Source organism: Falco cherrug, chromosome 2, assembly GCF_023634085.1.
Source record: "Falco cherrug isolate bFalChe1 chromosome 2, bFalChe1.pri, whole genome shotgun sequence".
NCBI classification, from domain to species: Eukaryota; Metazoa; Chordata; class Aves; order Falconiformes; family Falconidae; genus Falco; species Falco cherrug.
In genome coordinates this window covers 34,148,596-34,170,855 of record NC_073698.1, presented here as the reverse complement: position 1 = coordinate 34,170,855, position 22,260 = coordinate 34,148,596, and the positions used below count along the sequence as shown (strand labels likewise).

Here is a 22,260-nt window from a genome sequence, read left to right as displayed (position 1 = left end):
TGGCCAATGCCTTTTCATTTTTTTATTCCTAGCAGAAGTAAAAGGACTTTTCTAATTATTATCTTTCAGAATGGATTCTCTTCTCATGCATAACGCAGCTCTGATGTACAGACCTGCAGACGTGACTAATGGTGGCTGTGCAGATGTATCTTTCAACTCTTTACTGACTAAAACTATGTACCGAGGGTCAATTTCCTTCTCTCATTCTGCTCTAGTTGAAGACTTGAACAGAAGCAGAAAAGGCTTTTTTGTGGCTATACCAGCTTTTTGCCGCATGTACTGGATGTGGAACTGAAGGACACCTGGGACACAATTTCCTTCTTTTCCCCTGTGCCCAAAGAATTTGAAGTGAAATTATGTAGTAGCACTAAAAATAGGCATACTGGCTCAGACTCCAAAGAATTTATGTTTCTAACACAAGGGGAGTACCTGAGTCAAATTTTTGGCAGTTTTGAAGACCATTAAACTTCAGCTTCTCTTACTTTAATCTCTTTTCTTAGGTCCACACATTCAAACCGCATACTGGACAACGGCAAAGGCACCATGACTCTGTCATGACTGCGGAGTGGTGTTGCTTACAGGGACAGTACACATCCTCCAGTGGGACGATGGCTTCAGGTTCTCCCTTTGGATGCACAGAATGCTCTGCACTAGCTGGCCATAAGGGTTGTCTGCACGGACCCAGAAACCAGTTTCCTCCCTGACACAAGGCAGAAGCTACTGCTCCTTACTAGTAGATAATTGAAAAGAAGAATGAAAAAAGGATGAAAAGCTGGACATGAGCCAGCAATCTGCACCTGCAGCCCAGAAAGCCAACTGTGTCCTGGGCTGCATAAAAAGAAGCGTGGCCAGCAGGTCGAGGGAGGTGATTCTCCCCCTCTGCTCCACTCTGGTGAGACCCCACCCGGAGAACTGTGTCCAGCTCCGGGGTGCCCAGCACAAGAAAGACGTTGACCTGTCAGACTGAGTCCAGAGAAGGGCCCTGAAAATGCTCAGAGGGCTGGAACACCTCTCCTATGAAGAAAGGCTGAGAGAGTTGGGGTTGTTCACTCTGGAGAAAAGAAAGGTCCAAGGAGACCTTACTGAGGCCTTTCAGTACATAAAGGGGGCTCATAAGAAGGATGGAGGGAGACTTGTTACCAAGGGCATGTAGTGACAGAACCTGGGGCATCAGTTTTAAACTGAAAGAGGGTAGATTTAGATTGAACATAAGGAAGAAATCTTTTACAATGAGGGTGGTGAGATACTGGAACATGTTGCCCCATCACTGGAAGTGTTCAAGGTCAGGTTAGACAGGGCTTTGAGAAACTTGATCTATTGAAAAGATGTCCCTGCCCATGGGAGGGCAGTTGGACTAGATGATCTTTAAAGGTCCCTTCCAACCCAAACCATTCTGTGATTTTATGACGCTATGATCAAAACCTTATGCAGAACACCAGCATGGGCAACTATACCTAACTTCACTGCAATAAAAGCTTAGTTTATATTTATGATGAATGGAAACAAAGAAAGCTACATTAGGCATAAACCAAATATACTTACCTATCTGCCTGGTCTCCTAAGGATCCTATAAATATGGCAAAAGCATTAACTTGAGCATTGGTGGTCAAGACCTGGGCAAACCTTGATGGCTGAATACCATATCGCTCAAGATTTGCATCACTCAAGACAATAACAAAATACTCATCAGCCTCTTCCTTGGCAATGTGACGAATGGCATGCTCTGTCCCTTCCAAGGTATGGTCTCCACTCATGCAGAACTGAGCATGGGCATGCATGATCTGTGTACATAGCATAAACAAATGGAAATATGTAAGATAACTTCAGGAGTAAACATTCATTTCAGCTGGCGCAGGAGGGAGTAAATATTCAGTTATGCTGTATTAGGGGTTGCTTCTGAAATGTGGACAGTGCTCTAGATACTTCAGAAGAGGCAGATTTCTGTATATAATATGTCATATTTTAAGATAGGCATCACTTAAAAACACAGTGGGTCAAACAATCAAAACACATGCATGGATGTAATTAGACTGGGCTTCAGGGAAGGTAAAATACTTTGATCAGCTCCAGTTTGAGTAGCTACACTTCTATGTATTTAAGGAAGAAAAAGGGCTTAGTTTCCCAAATACTGTGACCAGCTCCTGCCTGTTTATAATTTGCATTAGACTTCCAAACCCTAGTAGTGTCACAGCTATTACCAAATATCCAACTCCTGAGAGTGACAGCAAGTTTTAAAAATGTTGAAACATTTTGTCTGAGCTGTTACGAAATAAATACACTGTTTTCATTGAAGAAGCTGTTTCCTATGCAGAAGGCAAGGAGTTTTAGACATGAGAAAATCCAGTCCTTCTAACACAAATAGCTTCCCATCTTTTAAAAATAATTTTTGGAAGAAGCTCAAATACACAGTTCTAACCTATCAAGCTGCCAACCAGGTAAATCCTAAAATATGTTCAATTTTTCTTCATCCTATTACAATAAAAACTTGGTGAATACACTCACTTTGCAATTGTGATTTAACACATTTTTAGTCTAGCATTGACACATTTTCCCACTGCTACTGTGACACATTACTTCTTGAAGGTACCAGGCTAAATCACTGACCTGGGATCCCTCTACAGTTTAAATTAGTCACTTACGCGTTAATAGTATCACCATATGATTTAGGTAGAGCTACCTAAATCACTGTATAATGCTTGAAACTTCCTATATCCTTTGCCAGGTAGTCAAAATTTATGACACAGCAGTCCAGAAAAAAGCATATCTAGCTTTTACAATTTTGGCATAATTTGTTTTCTCCCATGTCTCTGAAAGGTCCTGTTTCAGTTTTATGCAAATACACAGGTTTTGCTTTCTTGTCTTTCTTCTATTTTACTCTCCTTATGTTTTGCATTCTGTGACCCACCTACAATTTCATCTTTGCAGTCACAAAATCCTTAATTATCCAGCATCATTTATCAGTAGGATTTACCTTTAGAACCTCTAGTCTTTGCTTATTGTTCTTAGGAACTCTGTCACTCTCAACCAAGGCGATGTCAAAGCCATCTCCTGAATGTCCAACAATATCGTACTGCAAGAAAGAAACTTCATCAGTCATCTGTTAGTCACAAATGCCCCTTGGGTCACAATGACATGAGACAGATCAAAGGCAATTTCCTTTCAACAAGAAAACCCAAATACTGTTCCCTGCTTCTGTTTATGAGCTGCTTAAGGGAATAACTTGCAATCTCTCACCGACATGAAAACATGGGAAAGAATTGTTAAATATTGAAATTAAAGAGCAGTTACTTATTTCCATAGTCTGTTTTTCACATCACCCCACCAACTGCAGAGTGGTGATGCCTAAGATCAAGACCTTGCCCTCTCACATTGTGTACGTGTTTTTTTAAAGTAGCAATTTTCATCCTCTTGAGTCTGACAAACAAGAAGTGCATTGTTTGAGAGTAGCTCCTATGTTTGATGGATCTTTTTAGTGACCTCATTCTGCTCTGAAAAAAAAAAAAGTATTACAACCCTTCTTTTTTAAAAATCAGCACTCCTTATTTTTGTGCATAACAGATCAAAGTCATTGCTGAAAGTATGTAGGGAAGCGAATTCCAAGAGTCTCTGTACGTTTTCAAAGGAGATCATGTGCACATCATTCTTCTGTGAAAGATGCTGCAAAAATGACATGTAGAGTTGTAATAGTTCAAATATCTTGTTGAACAAATAATGTAATATTGGGAAGGCCTTTGTTTTATGTGCAAGTTTTACTGCTGTTCTATGAAAACGAAGACAAGCTGAGTTATGGCAAGGTCCTGCCCTGCCCTTTGTGTTGTGGATGTGGCAGTCACCCCAGGGAGAATTCAAGAGCAGGACAAAAGTGGATTTAAACTGTCTACACCAAGTAATAGAGCACAGTTCACAGATCCTGAGCCCGGAGAGACCTGAGCTGGCAATTCCTCAATATGAACATGTCTGTATTTCCCCTCACTGGCTGGCACAGACCTCTCTTTAGCTGACAGGGAGCCCTTGTGCAATATTTTGCCTTTCTGTTTTCTTTTATTCAAGTACTGCCTCTAGGTCCCTGCCAGGTTCACCATCCCTAAATCCCACATAATCACTTGGTAAAAGGGAGACCTATTCCTTAATTTTTTTCTGTCTTTTATTTCTTTTTGAAGACCACTTTATTTGGCATACGTGAGGTCCTGGAGACTGGAGAAATGGCATACTTTATCAACAAAGCTCTTTTTATTTGTTTCCTTATCACTAATTTGCTTAAAAATATATCAAGGGTAAAAGAAAGCCACAGCAGCTGCAACAACACTTTTAAAGGTGACATCTCCCTCTGCAAAACAGCAAACGTGCCACATACTATAAATTATTTCACCCAAGGTAAGCCCATTTTATGACAGCCTCACATAACCCAGACTTCCTTCCCTTAGGAAATCTTTATATAATCTAGTCCCCATGCAATCCCATTTCTTTCTGCTCTGTTGGCTTTCCCCATTCCTGTTGTCCTCAGCTCTTCCATTTCTAGTATTTGCTACTCAGCCTCATATAAAGCTTCCAGTCTGATACATGCTTTCTCTTAGAAACCTATTTCTTATCACCAATAATGCTTCAGAATCTCTCTTTCCTGGTAAATATTTAGTTGGTGTTTCTGTCTTCCTCAAACCATTCTCCTTCCTGGAAAAAAACCACAATTTTTGAGACTAATGTTCAGCATATTTCCTAATTAATACAGGAATTAATCCAGAATGTGAACCACACACAAAGAGAGCGTGCGTGTGTCCTGGCATATTTTTTTAAATACTAAAGATTATTCAAATCAGAGGAACTAAATAAAGCAATGGTTTAATGAAGCAGAAAATATACAGCGCAGCTAATATGATTCTTATGTAATGTTAGAAATGTCCACAGATCTTCAGGGTAGGCTCTTAATTATGAAACCCTGCACGTCCTTTGCTGAGCAGTTTTGTATTTGGTATCACTTTTAAATCAACAACCTAATTATGTAAAGCAAAATGCTGTCATTCTCCTGTGTAAAAAGAAGGTCGATTCCTTCGTAATGAGCTCCTTCCCAGCACTTCATGGACCTCTCCCACCGGGTGTCCTGGTATCAGCTCTGCCATACTGAGTTCATGAGAACAGACACACTTTGCTATTTGGGTATATAATTTTGGCTCTTGGCAAATAACAGACCAACCTTTTCTCTCAAAAAGGCTGGGTTTAAACTCAGTTTGACAGTCTGAGTAACGGGAAGTGCTGTAGCTCCTAGATGAAACACCAGAGGCTGACCCAACAGTTGCCCCTCCCCACCCCCATTCTTGCCCAAGGCAGGAACGTACAACCTGGCTATGGGCAAGGTGAGGCTGAAATGATCTGAGCAAACTATTGCAGGCACGTAGAGGTGTTCACCTGGGAACGTCGTGTCCTGCCTGCTCCCTCCTCAGCTGGCTGCTTATTATTCTCCGTGTGTGCCCATGCATGCGCCCAAGTATGTATACTTGTGTTTAACAGACGTTATCTGTTTCCTGGTTCCTTTGCTGACAGTTTACTATGCTATTTGTGATTAAAAAAACATGTGGTGAGGCAGCAGGCAAGAAGTGGCTGTTTACTTCGTTCTGGCTGATGCATTCTGTGTCAAGCAGGGCCTCCCAAAAAGCAAGGTGAGATCCTGCCATGCTGTGGAAAAGAAGTGCTACGGTTACCAGCCCTCAAGTGCGGCTCCTCTTGGTCCTTTGATCCCCCTGGAAGTCAAGTCAAGGACCAGGAGGGGCCAAAACCTAATGAGTGTGAGGTTGCTTTTGGGCAGCTTAGCTCCCCAAACTGTGAGGCTGGATGAGGATTTGCGCCCCAGCAAAGGAGGGGACAGGAACAGAGCAGCACTGGCTTGGATTGACTTAAGTTAACATAGGACTGCAGCCTGGGAGACGCTCCCTGGGAGAGAGGGATGTGAGCACGCTCACAGCCAAGCTTCAGACATGACAGAAAGATGTTTGCCCAGGGGAATGTATGGAGTTTACTGCAATTTAGGACAGGCATAAAACTGAAGAAGCCCAATCCACAAGGGCAAAGGAGGATTTAAATCTCTCACCCAGGTCTTCTTTCAGTAAATGGCAACCTCCCGATTTGTGTTCTAGTAAAATGTACCCTTAGTGATTCAATGCTGTTCTGGCGTGCTCATTTTAAAGAAAAGGTGCAGACAGCTGTGCAGCCCTGGCCAGCTGGGAACACATGCAGGCACACACACGCTTTGCCAAAACCAGCTTGCTTCCTTCGCAGTAGTTAAAGGTGAGCACAGAAAAAGGGCTTCTGAGAAGCAAGGATCCGACGCTTTTTTTCTCATAAATTACATAGAATATATATGGATGGAGTTACAAGTAAGAAAAGAGCTGTGATATGACCTTTCTTGGAACTGAGTTTTGTTTTGTTTTACAAAACAGATTGCAAGCATAGCTCTCAGGATAAATCCAGCAGCAAGATACATGTTTGCTACAGTGCAGGCTTAATTGAATTAATATATTATTGCGGTACACTGTGGCTCATTTTCGAATAGCCTCAGGTACAAGAACTGCTCTATTCAGAGCTGTGAGTACACAACATGTAAACACGTCTCTTGAAATAGCATCATTTTGTTGGTTTCTTTCCTTACAGGCTAAAACCATCCCTATTCCACTGTCACATTTTGCACTGAATGGATGGTTGCTGCTGCCTAAAATGAGTAAAATGGAAGACTTTGTCTTCTGCAGCTGCCATGCCAAAAGGTTTAATTTCTGAAGGCGTTAAAAAGCCGAAAGAAGACGCATGCTGAATGTAAAAGGCAGTGTAAATTAGACAGGCCTCTGCCGGAGGGCTAGATATTTATAAATTTATCTCTTCTTTGGACAACACTGAACATTCTTCTTTACTAAATTTATTTCAAACTTTTTGTTTATTATTTAAAAGAAACTATTCTGGCAAGCATGTGGAGCACTTCTCTTCCTGAGTTAACAGTTCTGCCTCCATAGTAAACTTTACAAAAGCAGAATGCTGAAATGGGTATATAAACCCTGCAATATCCCTTTAATATAGCTATAAATAACAATTCAGACTTTTCCTACCAGTTACATAACATACCATTTATTGAGCCACTTACAGTTATTTTAAAGGCTTCATAAAATTGCTGTTGGATAATTGACTGGACATGACTCCTAAATCTGCCATCATGTGTGCAAATGATGGTAATTAGGGATGATATAAAACCATATGGTTTGTGTGACAGACGTAATACTACCTCAGATAAAACAAAGAACAAACTGCCCTTCTGCACATTTTCAAATAATTGGCAGCTAAAACGAAATGTACAAAAGATGTTAAGAACTGAATCCTGTAAAATAATTTGCTTATTATAATGTATTTGTGTAAGTGATGCATCCACACATTCAAAGGCGCCAAGGGGCATTTGTAGGAATATATTTAACCTCCATTATTAGGACAAGACTGAGAATGTGGCTTCTATTACCTCTGTCACTCCCACTCTTTAATAAAGCACTTCAGAGGAAGCGTGGATGAGATGACATTGCAAGAGGGCTTTGAAACATGGCTGTTAATTTAAATGGATTTCCCGACTGTGGGAGGCTCATCCCCTTGACAAGGAATGATTCGCTTCCTGCACTTATAGTAAATGGAAGCAGGCAGGTTGCCCTACGCAAGCGTAAAAAGGTGACAAATACCTGCTGGCAATTGCCTGACTTTTTATGAGGGATAACCTGTTCGGTACAGTCACATAGCCAATACCTAGCTCTTCTGTAGGAGAAGGCAGGGAGAAAGTATTCTCTACTTTCATTCGGTGTTGTAAAGGCCAATTGGACAATCAACATCATCAGTAATACCAAGGGGTACCACACATGGGGAAAGCTCAGCTCGTATGATGAAACAACCAAGGAAAAGCCCATCTAATTAATTCATTTAGCAGAGAACTAAACCAATAAACCAGCAAAACTGTGATCTTGAGCAAAGGCCAAGAATTGGTTTCCAAAGCCTGCATTGCAGTTAGATAGCAGAAGGGAACTTTACTATATAAATCCCCTTTGAATGCCTTGCTCAACAATCCTGATGGTCCCCCAGGTCCAACACATGTTGTACAAGAAGCCCCTCATATCTGCAGCACATGTCATTGTGACCTTGCAGATGGGGCTGCAACAGGAACAAGTAACAGCAGGCATATCTGAAGGCCCCAAAAGTCTATTTTTTAAAAAAACAGGCAAGAACAGGATAAGGAAAAGGAGAAAGGAAAAAGTGATAAACTACAGATTTCTCACTGCTCACTACACAGTTGTGTGGGTTTCTTTCTTTTTTTTCAAATGGTTTCTCTTTCAGAAATGAGAAATGTATGCTATTTTTGCAGATATTTCAGCTTTGTCCTGAGCATCTTGAAAAGCATCAGTGTTCTCAGTGATATTTTAAAACAATCACTGGGTCTTTTAATCTCTGAACACCTAATTACACTCATTAGAAACTGAGGAACTGGCACGAGCTCTGGCTATTGACTGCATTCATGCAGGTGTGGCAACTACCATACCAGATTATACCCCCAAAAACCTGTATATTCAGGCTAGAGATTTCAGAAATGCTGTTCATTTTTATCAAAGGAACGATTTGAAGAGTCCACTGGCACATGCACAGGAGACTTCTCGTATCACAGGACTGTGTAATGTAGGTTAAAAAGAGATACTTTAGCCTAATCATTGGATCATGTTAAGAATATAGTTCAAACAGGCCTAGTTAGTAAATGCCTCTGTGCTCATTTTGGGGGATGACTTCAGTGGCCAGTGAAGCATAAGGCCATATCCTGTTTGCTGTCCTAGTCATCTCTGGTCTACTCTTGTAGACATGCTTTGAGTGAATCAAATCCCAATGATGTAGCACAGAAAGATGTGGAGGAAGAAAAATACTTTTGTTCCCTTGGGCAACAGCAGGTCTGCAGTTGACAGAGTTCACACTGGATCTGGCTAGCCTTGGCTCAAAGGGCTGTTGCTGTCCCCCCAAAGTTCTCTATTCAGTGAGAGAAGCCCTTGAATGGAGGAGAGTTACCTCAGAAGCAGTTGAACAGATGCAGAAAGCTGATGACAATTTTTTCTCTTGGTATGTCACCAAAATTTCCAGCATCTTCCTTACCACTGTTATTTTAAGTATAAAATTGGCCTTATAGCTCTTCTGACTCACAGAGATTGTAAGGATAACATCATTACTCCTGTCAAGTATCATCAAAGAGTGGCAATGTTCATATCTGCACATGTAAGTATTTTTATAAATGGTAAGTGGTTGTTAGAGAGGCATATTTACTATTGCAACTAAAAGCATGTTGCGTTATTGGCTCAGCCAAATACAGGCTTTCATCGATACGCAGGGCAAAACACTGGCCAATAGCAACTATTTCCAAGCAAAATATAATAATCTGTAATAGATACATAGGGATTTGAAAGGTAATGACACAGATTTTAAAATCCCAGAACTGAAGACAGTTCTTAATGATCTTACTAATCCTGCACAGCGGTCTGTCTGTCCATCTGCTTCTATGTGTTATTCCTTTACCATGCACCTGAGGGTCATGTCTGGGTTCTCAGCTATTGAGCTGCACTGGAAATAAGGACAGCTGATTATCTGCCACTACACAACATCTTTTTTCAGTGTCATCACTTCTAAGCCACTGTCCTCTGTTCTGTAAATGCAAAATAATTCATTCTTCATAACAAGAACAGAATGGCTGTCGTAGAACAGAACAAAACAACCGTCCTCTGGTCACTGTTTCCATTTTACTCAAGATTCTATCAGCTACTTGATTTCTGTCTCCTCCAAACTGCACTGTTCTTGCCTCCTTAGCCATTTGTTGTATGGGGACCCCTCCATACTCTTTGTAATCTTTGTCACCCTCTCTTCTTTTTCAGCTCTACAACAACTTTTGTGCGATGGGGGACCAAAGTTGCAGATGTTACTGCTGATGTGAATGCATTATGGATGTTTACAGTGACATTCTGATGTTTTCTGCTTTATTCTCTGTCCTTTTGCTCATAGTTTCTAATGTTCAATTAGCTTTTTTTGACAGCTAGTGGGCACTGAGTGTTCAAAGAACCATATAACATAATTGCAAGATTTCTTTATTGAGCACTAATATATAGCCGAGAGTGAGCACTAATGGATAGCTAAGACTTCTTCATTGTGTATTTAAAATCAGAATTGTTTTCTCCCACCTGTAGCACTTTATATTTAATAGCACTGAACACCAGCTGCCATTTTATTTCCCAGCCACCATTTATGGCCAGGTCCTTCTCCAACTTCTTCCAGCTGGATTTCCCTTTTTATTTTCCCAAATAACTTCACAAAACTAGCAACTTTTGCCACCTCACTATCCATGCCCTTTTATGGATCACTTACAAATATACAGAACATAACAACATGGGCTTTGGCACAAATCCCAGAGTTCCACCAGTGACCTTCCTGTATTACTTCACTGTAAAAAATGACCACTTAGTCTGTTTTCCATATTTTTAGCAGTAATTCTTTTATCTGAAGGCTTTCCCTTTTATGCCCAAAGTAGTATAATTTCTTCACAAGCCTCTGGTGAGGGACTTTGTCAAATGCTTTTGGCTAAGGAGATTCTGTCAACCAACCTTGCTTGCCACATATATAGACACTCTTCAGAATGCACTACTTCCCTTTACAAAAGCCATGTTGATATATCCCAATATATCATTTTATACTTGTGTCCACTATTTCTATTTTGCATGCCTTTGTGGGCAATCCTGCATTTGGCCATACTAATATTCGTGTTGCTCAGATACGCCTGATTTACCAAGCTACACAAATCGTGTTGTATAATTACACTACCCCTGTTAATATTAACATTACCTTTTCTATTATCAGTGAGCAGGAGATTCATGAGCAGCTGAACCAATACACCCCTTGTTTCCCATGATGTTCTTAATTACAGTTGAGTTCCCACATGGCTTCTCTGGGCTAAGGTCTAAGCTTATGGTTACAGCATTTTTCTCCAACAGGAATGCAGAGCATCACCCTCTACCTGGCCTATTTTCATAACATTTGCAGGAATCTAGTGTCTTTGTGAACAAACCCAGTTTCAAACTTGTTTGAAATTGTGCAACGTGCTCCGTTTAAGCATGTTTAAGGGGGAGAAAGCATTACTGCCAGGGAGTACGTTAGTGCATGACTCCTTTCCTTAGGAAAGTAGGCTAAAAACATAAGGCTTGTGCCCTTTTTTACAGCCTTTTCCCTGACAAATGGAAGTCTGCATGACTGGACTGTAGAAGACATTCTAGAAGTACATACCTCCATATGGCCTGTTTTTGTACAGGAGATTCTACAGAAGAACAGGAACCTGTAGGATTATGTTGTCAGAGGAGCAACATGAAGCAGACCTGGCTGAATTGATCTGGACTAAATTTTCTACTAATTTTGTTTAGGAGATTCTACATTTATTCAGATGTATTTGAAGTCTTGTGCTTGAGATGCTCTTGGGTAAAGGCATTGGACATCTTTATTCTTCCATCGAACACGGAGTCTGTCAAGAATGAACTTGAGATTGGCCATACCTGTCTTTTTTTTTAAGGTTAAAGAAACATATCCTAGACCTTGTTTAGGCTTACTGAGACCAAAAAGGGTATAAAAATTATTTACAATTCCTTTCCAGGCTACTATTAAATGACATTTAGAACCTAGTATCTTTCAGCAGTAGAAATTATTTTCTTGCTTTCAGGTAACTGGAAGAGAACACAAATAAGGGACAAGGAAGTTTGGTCTTCCTGTGACAAAGTACTACTGTCTGTACTTCGGGCAGACGGAAAGGCAGAGCATCTTTGCATGCCCTGAAATTCACTTATACTTGTGTTCTGTAGGCTTAAGTGTTTCTGCCCAGAGAAACAAATAAACAAATACAGAAAACCACAGCAAATCTCACTATATCAAAGTCTTAAAAATCTTAGATTGAATGCTCCTCTGCCGAAGTGTGTAATGTTTCTTATCCATTCACTAGTATTATTTTTCAGGTTGCTAGAAATAGATTAATGTCTTTATTTTCTTGTGGGAATGAATAATGCTATTTGGCTAGACTGACTGCTGAAACACTTTTTTCCACTGCTCCACAGAGCCTGTGCAATAACCACAGAGCTCCTAGCCCAGCTGTAATTACCTTGAATTTATGCTCATAGTTCTCAAAAGCTTCCATGACCATGCAGACAGCCTCCATGGAGCGTTCCAGTCGTCCATCCACCCCGTTAAAGCGGTACATGCTACCGGAAACATCCACCACCAGGCGCAAACGTTTAGGTTTCTGCTGGGGGCTCCCAGGCTGACAGGGAAACAGCAGAATAAATCCCAACATAAATGGGAAAGGTAAACATCAGTAATGATCACGCATTTCAGAAAAAGAACCCAGTGGACTTTGCAAAGCAAGAAACTTTTATCCAGAAAACATCAATTATTAAAAAAAAAAAAAAGCAAAACCATTTTAACCTTTTTTCTAACTGTTTCAAACCAGTTACTTGACAGATAACTCATTCTTCCCCCTCACCTTCAATGCCTGGAAACAAAATACCTCGAAAAATTCCACACATGTTTGTCATGAAAATAGTTTTTGTGTCTCAGTTTTGATTCTTAACATTTTATTTCAGTAAAAAACCTCTCAATTTTGCTCTTTCTGCCAAAGCTTATAATGGAAATGCTTTTTCTTGGCTTACAGTACTAACAGGGACCCGCATATGATTGTAAAACCTTGTCTGCTGAGGTTAGTAACATTCAAAAAATGTTTGAAATCTTGTTCTGATTAACTACTTGTTTCTTCTTCATTCTGTTGCTGAAACCATTCTTTTTTCCTGAAAACAATCCCCACCTGTTTTAACAATTTTTGGCACAGTACATTCAAGGGAGGTGTTTTATTTAGTGTGCAGTGAGGTGAGTCTGGATTCAAGTATAAGGCTATTAAAGATGATCTGGCAAAAAGAACATTCACATTAAAAACAAATAACTAAAGTGTTTCTTTTACCTGTAAAGGGTTGCAAGCTTTTGTGTACTTCATTCTTGTAACTATTCTCTTAACAGACTGTGGCAACCCTGTCCTCCCAAAGACAAAGGGAGAGAGAGGGCCCATTAAATTCTACATTTATTTTGTTTTTTATTCAAAACTTGAAGATGTCCTTTTTTTTTCCCCTAATTGAACTAATTTTACAAAGCCTTAAAACTGATACATTAAGTAAACACATTTTGGGAAAAAAAAAAAAAAAGAGAGAGAGAGAAATGAAGATCTAATCACTTTTCCTTTATTGATCTTTCACACAGGCAGTGCCAAGTTCCATAAACTGTTCAAAGCAACAGTCATCAGGACCAAGTAGCATAAAAAACAATACCAGGGATTCATCAGATGTGGGTAGTTGACATGCAAAAATATGTTGTACTCTGCTATTTAAAATAACATTCTTAGCGTAGTTAAAAATTGTAATCTGTCATTCAGTACTACTGTTAAATACTATGGACTAGCCCAACCAGTTCTGGCCAGGTTTTGTTGGTCTAACTCAAGTGGTTTCTGTGTTGCTGACTCACATTCGCCTAACCGTAATGTCTTCTAAGGAACAGCTGAATTGAGCCATAAGACAGAGAACTTCACCGTATCTTAATGGCTTTTCCTCACACTTTTTTCCCATTATAATTTTTATTCACGTAAATCCAAGTGTCTCTGGAAGCTGAAATTCTTTGCATATCACAGAATAAGGAGAAGACATTTGTAAAACATTTAAAAAAAAATCCTAGGGTACTTGTGTGTTTATCAACAAAATTTAAATTAAATTTGTGAGAAAATATTTTTCTTTTTCATAGAAAAACAAACGAACAAAATGTTATCTGCTAATTGCCTTCAACTCATTAAAATATAAATAAGAACATAAAAACTGTTGCATTGGATCAAAAGAAAGCACTGCCTAGATCAGCATCCCCTCTCTGACAGTGGCCAACAGGAAATACATATGGAAGACTATAAGAAGAGGTAAAGCAAATTTTCCACCCTGTGGTTGCCTCTGTATCATGGACCTCCCAAGCCAGCAATGATTATTCTGAGTTTCTTATCCCTATAACTTACTCAAACTACAAACACAGATATTGTACAGCCACTATGTAATCAGCAAACGGTTAAGCTCTTCCCCACTTTTCCCTGCTACTTGTTGGATACTTACTTGTGGCTCAAGTTCTCCCCGTCGTTTATATATGGCTTTTTCTCCTGTCAGCCCGTCAATGATTTTGGCATCATCTAGCTCTCCAACAGCTTGGTGTCTCAGCCATTGTCTTTCTTTACCTTTGGCCTACAACAGAAAGAAACCTTAATTCACTCAGTAACATGAGTGTATGTTGGACCATTTAAGACCTACTGAACATGACATACACATGCATTTTCTTTATAATGATGTGAAAGTTTTGGCATAAGTCAAAGAATTCCAAACACATTTTCATAGCTGTACTGATCTTTTTCTCTGAAAGACAAAATAACACTACAAAGAACATGTTCCCTTTGTAATTTTGCTTTTTTAAAGATGTTTCATACATGAGAGTTTAACTGTGGACTGCAGAAAAGTTAACATTTTTCTTTCAAATATGCTGGAAAGCTGTAACAAGCCTCTGCAGAAATACATACAACCAGAGGGACATGCATAACTGACCATTTGTTATGTGTTCTTAATCCAAGCAGTGTCAGAAAAAAACACTGGGTGACTTAAAGGTAAAACTAATTAGTATTCACCTTAGGTAATGATAAGTGGTTTCTTTTAAAACAATATTAACGATAAACTATTTTTCTATTTTAAAATAAAACCCTTGAAAATTGTGATACTCAAGAGAGAGTCCATTAAATGCTTCTTTTGTTTTATTTAAAAGGACACTAGTTATCTACAGCCTGACTTGATGAACTTGCACTACAATCCAGGAATTCAAATATTCATGGAACTCCTCTTCATATTACAAGCAACACATTTAAGAAGGTTTTCAAAGGATACCTTCAGCATGGTTCATAATACATAAGATCCACCTAATGACAATAAAGTCTGCATATATGAGTTTCATGGTTTATTTCATTTCTGCTTAAATCTCCAGGTTGAAGTTGCTCATCCTAGTAGCAAGCCTAGCAAGGAAAGATTTTAAATTTGCATATGTATAATGCTTTTGCACTCTCAGCAAATTGGTCAGCAGCTGGAGGAAAATCAAATATCCAGCAGGACACAAACTGCCTTAAACTTTGGTTCTGAGGAATGCAAATCAGTTGCTCTCTGATGAGCAGGAAGTATTACATTACAAATCCCTAGTGAACTGCAGGCCTGGGATTTGCAAGGACAAATCTTTACAATTTTTTACAGTCTGAGCAGTCAGATGATGGCTTCTTAAGGCTCAGACAATTTTTAATTTCACTTTGGTCAAAATTTATGAGTTTTTCTTTTGGGTATGTATGAAGAAAGAGTTCTGGACTACTGTCTGTTGCCTATATTTACTCAAGACTAACGGACTACTTGGCTATGAAAATAAGTGGGCAGAAAGAATACACAGCCACAAGGAAAAAGTTTTGATTAATTAATTTTACAGTATAGAATTTACATAGCTGTGAGAAACAGAGTTTTTTAGTTAGTAGTGTCAAAACCTTTACAGATGCTTCGTGATGGGAGGCAAAACCAATGGCGATACATGGAAAGCTCAGCCTTTGAGTGTATCGCAGAAAGGGAAAGTGGAAAAGATTTCTTAGGTGTGAATTCTGTCAGTCGTGCCCGCTGACACATTTTCATGGTGCTACAGTCAACCTCACTTTAACCCACTTTGGCAGTGGGGCATCCATGAGTTTGTTTTTCCCACCAACTAGTAATTTCCACCATCATTAAATACTCTTGGGATTAAATTTGAAGTCCCTTCTTCCATAGGATCATTGATTACTTTGTTGCCCAAAGAGTTGTGTAACATCACAAAAAGACACCTGAAAATTCCAGATGACCTCTACATGCTCCACCAAAACGTCACACTGCAGTTTTCCTGCTGTGAAGAACACAGTAGGACAACTCACGGCAAATTTCAACAACACTCCAACTAACCATTACAAAAACGCTCCTGGAAACAACACGCTGCTGAGTGAGCAGCTGTCTAAAATGAATCATGCACCTTCTGGGATGATGCAGACGAGATGAATTTGTTCCTAGTCATCTTAGCCACTGTAAGTACTGGAACAGAGGTAGATCTTTAACACTTCCTTAGGGCTGCTGTGTTGTCAGATTTTTGTCATTTCTTCCTTTCAGTAGGCAGCAGGGACAAAACCCCAGAAGATTATAAAGTTTTGGCTTCAATGAGCAAATTCTCAGTTAGTTTTACTACTGTTTTCATCGACAATGCTTTACCTTTGTGACTATTCATTGTTGAAGGAACAGCAGTGTGAGAAAAATAGTGCTTTTAACAATGGATATAGTTAAAAACCATGTAATACTTTTTGAAGCTTATGCAACAAAAGCCAGTATTTGAGCTGAAATTATATTGGAGGAACACAGAGTTGACACTCTCTCCTAAAACAGGAAAGAATGCCGACAAAATCTGACCTAAACTCTTTACAAAATGATGCTAAAATTATTTAGACTACTTAGCATCTGCCTCTTCTGTGCAGAATTCCCAAGAATTTATTTCCTTTTATAAAAGCTGAAAAAAATTTAATTGCCTTAAGCACATGTGTTACACAATGCACGTATATATTAGAGAGAAGCTTCATACCATTTTCAATATGTAATTATCATAAGCTTAAAAGCAACATAGGTTTAAAAGCATGTACAATTTTCAGAGAAAAACATAGCTATTACATATATACCTTGCTTTGATATTTTACCAGAAAGGGCATAGAACCTGTTACTATTGCAACATACTGCAACCACACTGATGAAAAGATATTGTATAGATATTCACTGTGCTGCTCTGGAAATTAGAAAAATGTGCTAGATACCGTATCTTATCAGCATGGCAATGGCTGATCACAGTACGCCACTGCAGTAATTCTTTTCACTGAAAAGATATCAAAGGGATATTTACACCACCACCACCACCACCCCCCAAAAAAACCCCCCAACAAACCAACCCAACCTCCTCCCCTGTGATATCTGTAAATATCACAGAAAAAGTTGTGTATGTGGAGTGACCATATCTAAATATGTCAGTCCTAGCAGTAGGTCCGAAATACTGCCAGTTGTGGACTGCATGTGTTTCTGGGAAAATAGTACACTCATGTTCCCTTAGCTGCTTTTAACAGTCAGAAAACTACTACTGGCAGGGCACAGGGGTTTTTTTGAATTGTCAGGTCTCTGAGCCACGTTTATTATGGGACAGACATTATTTTATTCTTGCTGCTATGATCAGACTGTTCCTACATGACATAAATCAGACAGAGCCCCAGTAGACTCAGTGACTCAGACTCAGGTTTGCCCAGTTTAAATGTAGGTGCCTAAACGATGCTCAGAAGCTATAGGAACAGTTGTCTCAGATTCCCTCTGTAATAATCAATAAAAAGAGAAGTACCTTCTGGAAGGCAAGTCATCTAAAATCTAAGAAGGCCTTTCTGAGTGACTGACTGACCATAAGCTTTTGAATCTGGAGTTCAGACAGACAGCTTTGTTCAGGGTTTGGCCAGCATTAGGAGAAAGAAGAAAGCTCGTCATTGGATTTCCTGGACTTCCGGCTTTGCTACTTCTACAGAAGATAAATGACAACTTGTAATGTTTTGTTAACGTTGTTCAAAGAGCTGACAGAGATCAGTGAGCTATGTGAAGTGAAATGAACAATGAAATTACATTCTCAGACTGTATTTATCTATTGGTTTCAAGGATCAGCCTATTCCAAGCACCTCTTTCTGCTGCTACTAATTTTTGTGAGCCATCAATAACTGGGCCTGAATCCCAGCCTCTTGATTCTTGGGATATAAAATCTAATCAAAGGAACATATTTTTTAAAATCTCACAAACCTAACAATAAAAAGGCATATGTCGAAAAGAAAATCCAGATTAAATATACATGGACAATATATTCCTATTACGTGAATACAATGAGTTTGAAAGAAAATGAACTCAAACATTTTTAAAAAGCTAAAAGTGTTCTCTACTGTGAAGGTCATTTGGGATTTTCACAAAGTTAAAAAGACACAGACTGAGCTGCAAAGTCTACTGCAACCTACTGTGGCATTGACTTCTTATTTGTGAAATAAGGAATGCCTGACTGATAACAGAAAGAAAACAGGTTTAGCTGAGAACCTATGGTGTACGTAAGACTATCCAGAAAAAAGGGGAGACCAAGGCATAGTCCTTCATCAGGGCTGAATGACTTACCGTGCTGAAGAATTCAAATAATTTTTTTTCTTCTCAAAAAGATAACATGAAATGTGTTTGGACTCAGCTTCCCAATTAACAGAAAGCATTTTGCAACTAAGTAAGTCCTGTTATCATTTACCTTCATTTTCCCAGTGCATCTTCTAATAAAAAAAAACCTTACCAAAATCTATATGAAAATTTATAAAGCTAAAAATTTGCTTTCAGTATTGCTCTTATTCTACAATCTAGCTTTTCCAAATACAGTTTTTGTTTTTTCATCATAAAGTACACTTACTAGCTCTGTGGTTAGCTGTCAAAGGAAGCTGGCAAAGTCTCAAAATACTAAGGCTGTTAAGACTTTGCCTTGATACTAAAATGACCTTTTTAAGAAAGCAACAGGATACATCTCTTTAAATTAAAATATGTTATATTTTGATTATGATTAACATGATCCCTGAATGTAAGAATTTTGGCTCCAAGGAGTAGATAAGGCAGAGTGAAAAAAAGACTTAAACCTGAAAATTTGCTTACTCATTTCACTCCTAGAGTGTGCTTCCAATGGCATGTCTACTAGAAACACAGTAAAAAAAGCACTTAGATATAAATGGTGTAGGAAAACCTGAGATTTATATCTAAGTTTTTTTCAATTGAAACTGTCTTTACAAGCCAAAAGCCTATGTCCTGAACTGAAACATATATTAGATGCATGAATCACCTAATCATGGCCATCTTAAACATTCATTACATCAGGAGCTCTCTGAATTGATACATTCATAATAAAAGTGGTTAATGGTTCTCTGTGTATATATGTGATTATAGAAGTGTTGCAGTTACAAAGGCTTAAACATATAAGTAAGGCAAATTCTTATTTGCAATACCAGGGGATTGAATTTTTTGACCCAAGAGGAGTCTGTCAATCATAAAAAGTAATTTCTTTCTGTATTTCAATTTTATTGCTGAAGTAAGGATACAGATTAGACACAGCACACTGACTAACTAATAAACTAAGGTACATGTATACCTGTGGTTGGTAGCCTTCAACAGAAATATTTTTAATCAGAGATGCCTATAAGGAGTAAAATTAATTTTCCTTGAATTTTCACTGAAGAGTAGCAGCTTTCTCCTAGAAACAATGCACTTTTGATTCTATTTACCCTGTATATGAACACTAGTATTAATGAAACCTGGAACAACCACAAGACCAATTACTAGAAGAAAGGCAAACTGGTGGTTTTGGTCAGCTTCCACTTAAGAGATTTGGGCTACATGTTTCTATGAGCCAGAATTAAAAACAAACTTGAAAAAAAATGATGTTCTCAGCTGCATATGCGGTAGAGCTCCTACCTGGAGTGGGCATTTTTCTAACATCTATAGCATTTGCACTTCTCAGCTAAAAAACGTTTTTTGGACAGGAGGTAAATACAGAGGCTATGCTCTACATACTATCACGTTCTTTTAATAACGCATTTTCTTTCACAAAATTGTGGCTCCTGAATAATCTCTGTAACCTGCAGTATGGGAATACCACAACTTGTAGAGATGAGCACTGGGATCCACTTAAAAGCTGCCTTTGAAGAGCTGCCTTAATATGAGACTCTTTTTCCTAGCCATGATTATAACCTGAATCTGCTTTTAGCCCTGAAAGGTATGATCACAGATGGTAACAGGATATTAGCAAGATAGTATTTGGGGCCTAATGTGATGAGTTCACCATGTTCCTTTATCAGTGAATCTAAGATTACCTGCAGATTGTCTAAGATGATGCGAAGTGACTGAACTTGGCGTCGGACTGCTCCAGAGAACCTTTCATAAGTTGATGCATCATATTCACTCATCTGAATCTCTTTCAACCTAAAGCAAAGAACAGGAAGCTAAGAACAGTCTAGGAAAAAAGCATATAATCCATTTACTTATGTAAATTACAAATTCATTTACTTGATAACAGGGAAATGTAATAACCACACACAGGAAACAAATCAAAGAAGTGGCAGCTGCTTTTGTGAATTTTTGACACGGCAGGTGATCACCAATGCCTATAAGGATTGCATCACATAAAACTTATTAAAGTTCCTAATCCTTTGTCTCTCTCCTAATCACTTTGATGTTTGGGAAGTAAATCAGATGTTCTGAAAACCGTGATCAAATTCTAAAGGTTTTATTGGTTCAGGTGTTGCTATCTGTACATAAAAGGATCATGAGTCTCTATTCATTACTTCACTGTCGGAGTATTTTAAACATGTCATGATCCACGCCTTAACACAAAGGTTAAGTAAAGACACAGTATAAAATCTGTCCTTGAAGACCTACAACTAGTAACTCTGTCTCAAATAGCTATCTGTGCTTCGTAAAATGATGAAACCTTGAAATAAAGAAGTTTTAAATGAACATTAACAAAATTGTGCTCCCTCACAAAAAAATGAGTCATGTCACTGGACACTATCCTGTCCAGAGGCCTAAGAGACAGTGCAATATCTGCACCATAAAAACAAACACATGCTTTTCCTATAAGTTAAGATGTGCCCACTTAAAGGCCTGTATCATTCTTCTCAATGTTGTAGCTAAGCAGATACTCTTAAATTGGTGAAACTCACAACTGGAATGTAATTAAAGAGGTCTAACAGTGAAGAATGAGCTAGGTAGGGGACAGGTGAATATGCTGGGAGTGTGCAGTGTTTGTTATTTTCCATGACCCAGCACCACGTAGCGAAGCAGCGGTTGTGTATCTGCCCATACTGGCATCCAGTATGTGGCTGGGTTCAGTCCTGAGGTCAAACTCACTGGCCTATCCGTGCAGAGCTGTTTTCAACAAGTATTTCGTAACAGAATAAGCTCATTCACACTGTTTTTAAAATACTGATCTTTAAATGAGCTATAAATAGTAAAGTATGTATAGGCTAGTTATATCTCTATTCATAATACCATCACAAGTTACTCACCTGGAATATACAGTATACATGAGAACTGCTGTTTAGACTAGCCTTTTCATGATAATATTAAAATAAAACATCAAATCTTTTTGCCTTTAGTATGACTGTGTCTTTTTCTATTTTGAATTTTGCATAGACATAGTCATTATAGCCAACTCTTATTCATTACAGACAGGAAAATGTAACTTTCAGTGCTGTATAATTCATTTTACGGATCCTGCCAACAGAGTTCAGTATCTTCACATCAATGAAGAAAAACATTTTGTTTCAAACAAAAAAAAGCCCTTGTGCAGTTTTACTGTGCTTGACTCCACATCAATCCACAGCGAAAGCTAGTCCAGAAAAATACCATGAAAAATACTGCATCCATTCAAGAGCAGCTGCTAACTTCATTCTAGTGAAATAAGGCAATTTAAAATGTTTTCCACTAGCAATACTATCTAGCCAGGAAAGAACCAATAGCTGTCATACTAAAATTCTCCTTTCCAAATAATCGTGTATAAACAAAACAGTGAAATGGGCAGTCCCTCTTATTGTTTTTCGTCAGCCCAAAGACTCCAACCTCACTATTCTTAACTCAGTTCCACAACTATCCAAAAAGTACAGAATAATTATTCAAGTCAAATGTGGCTTCAGAATAGGCTACATTTACAGCTGGTATGTGCCAGCTCACCGGTTTTAGCAGGACATGAATTGTTATCTCATGTACAGATACTCAGATTTTACAGGACACAGCTGCACTGTTTCCACACCACATGCCCAGGAATTTCCCCTAGCATTAATTTTGTAAATCACCGTACAGACAGGTAGAAATGTATCAAAAGTATGCCAGGTGTGTATATGTGCATAGGCACAAAGAGATGAACAGCATCCAAGACCATATATATTGATTGCTTCTGTTACGAAGCAACTGATAAGTAATTTTGAAGAATGGGGATGTAGAAACAGTTAAAAGTAGTCCCCCCCACCTGCTCCCCCATAAAGCACCAGGAAAAAAG

General features: G+C 38.7%; 1 protein-coding gene across 2 annotated transcripts in view; it reads right to left on the bottom strand.

Moving 5' to 3' along the window:
- The window catches only part of VWA8 (von Willebrand factor A domain containing 8), a 185,969-nt gene that overhangs the window by 2,816 nt on the left and 160,893 nt on the right, over positions 1-22,260 (bottom strand). For both annotated transcript variants that reach the window (XM_027815848.2, XM_027815857.2), the window contains exons 40-44: positions 20,078-20,186; positions 14,202-14,327; positions 12,170-12,328; positions 2,972-3,070; positions 1,543-1,781 (exon numbers count right to left, since the gene is read on the bottom strand). In XM_027815848.2, coding sequence (XP_027671649.2) covers positions 1,543-1,781; positions 2,972-3,070; positions 12,170-12,328; positions 14,202-14,327; positions 20,078-20,186 — 732 coding nt within the window. The remainder of the gene's footprint in view (positions 1-1,542; positions 1,782-2,971; positions 3,071-12,169; positions 12,329-14,201; positions 14,328-20,077; positions 20,187-22,260) is intronic.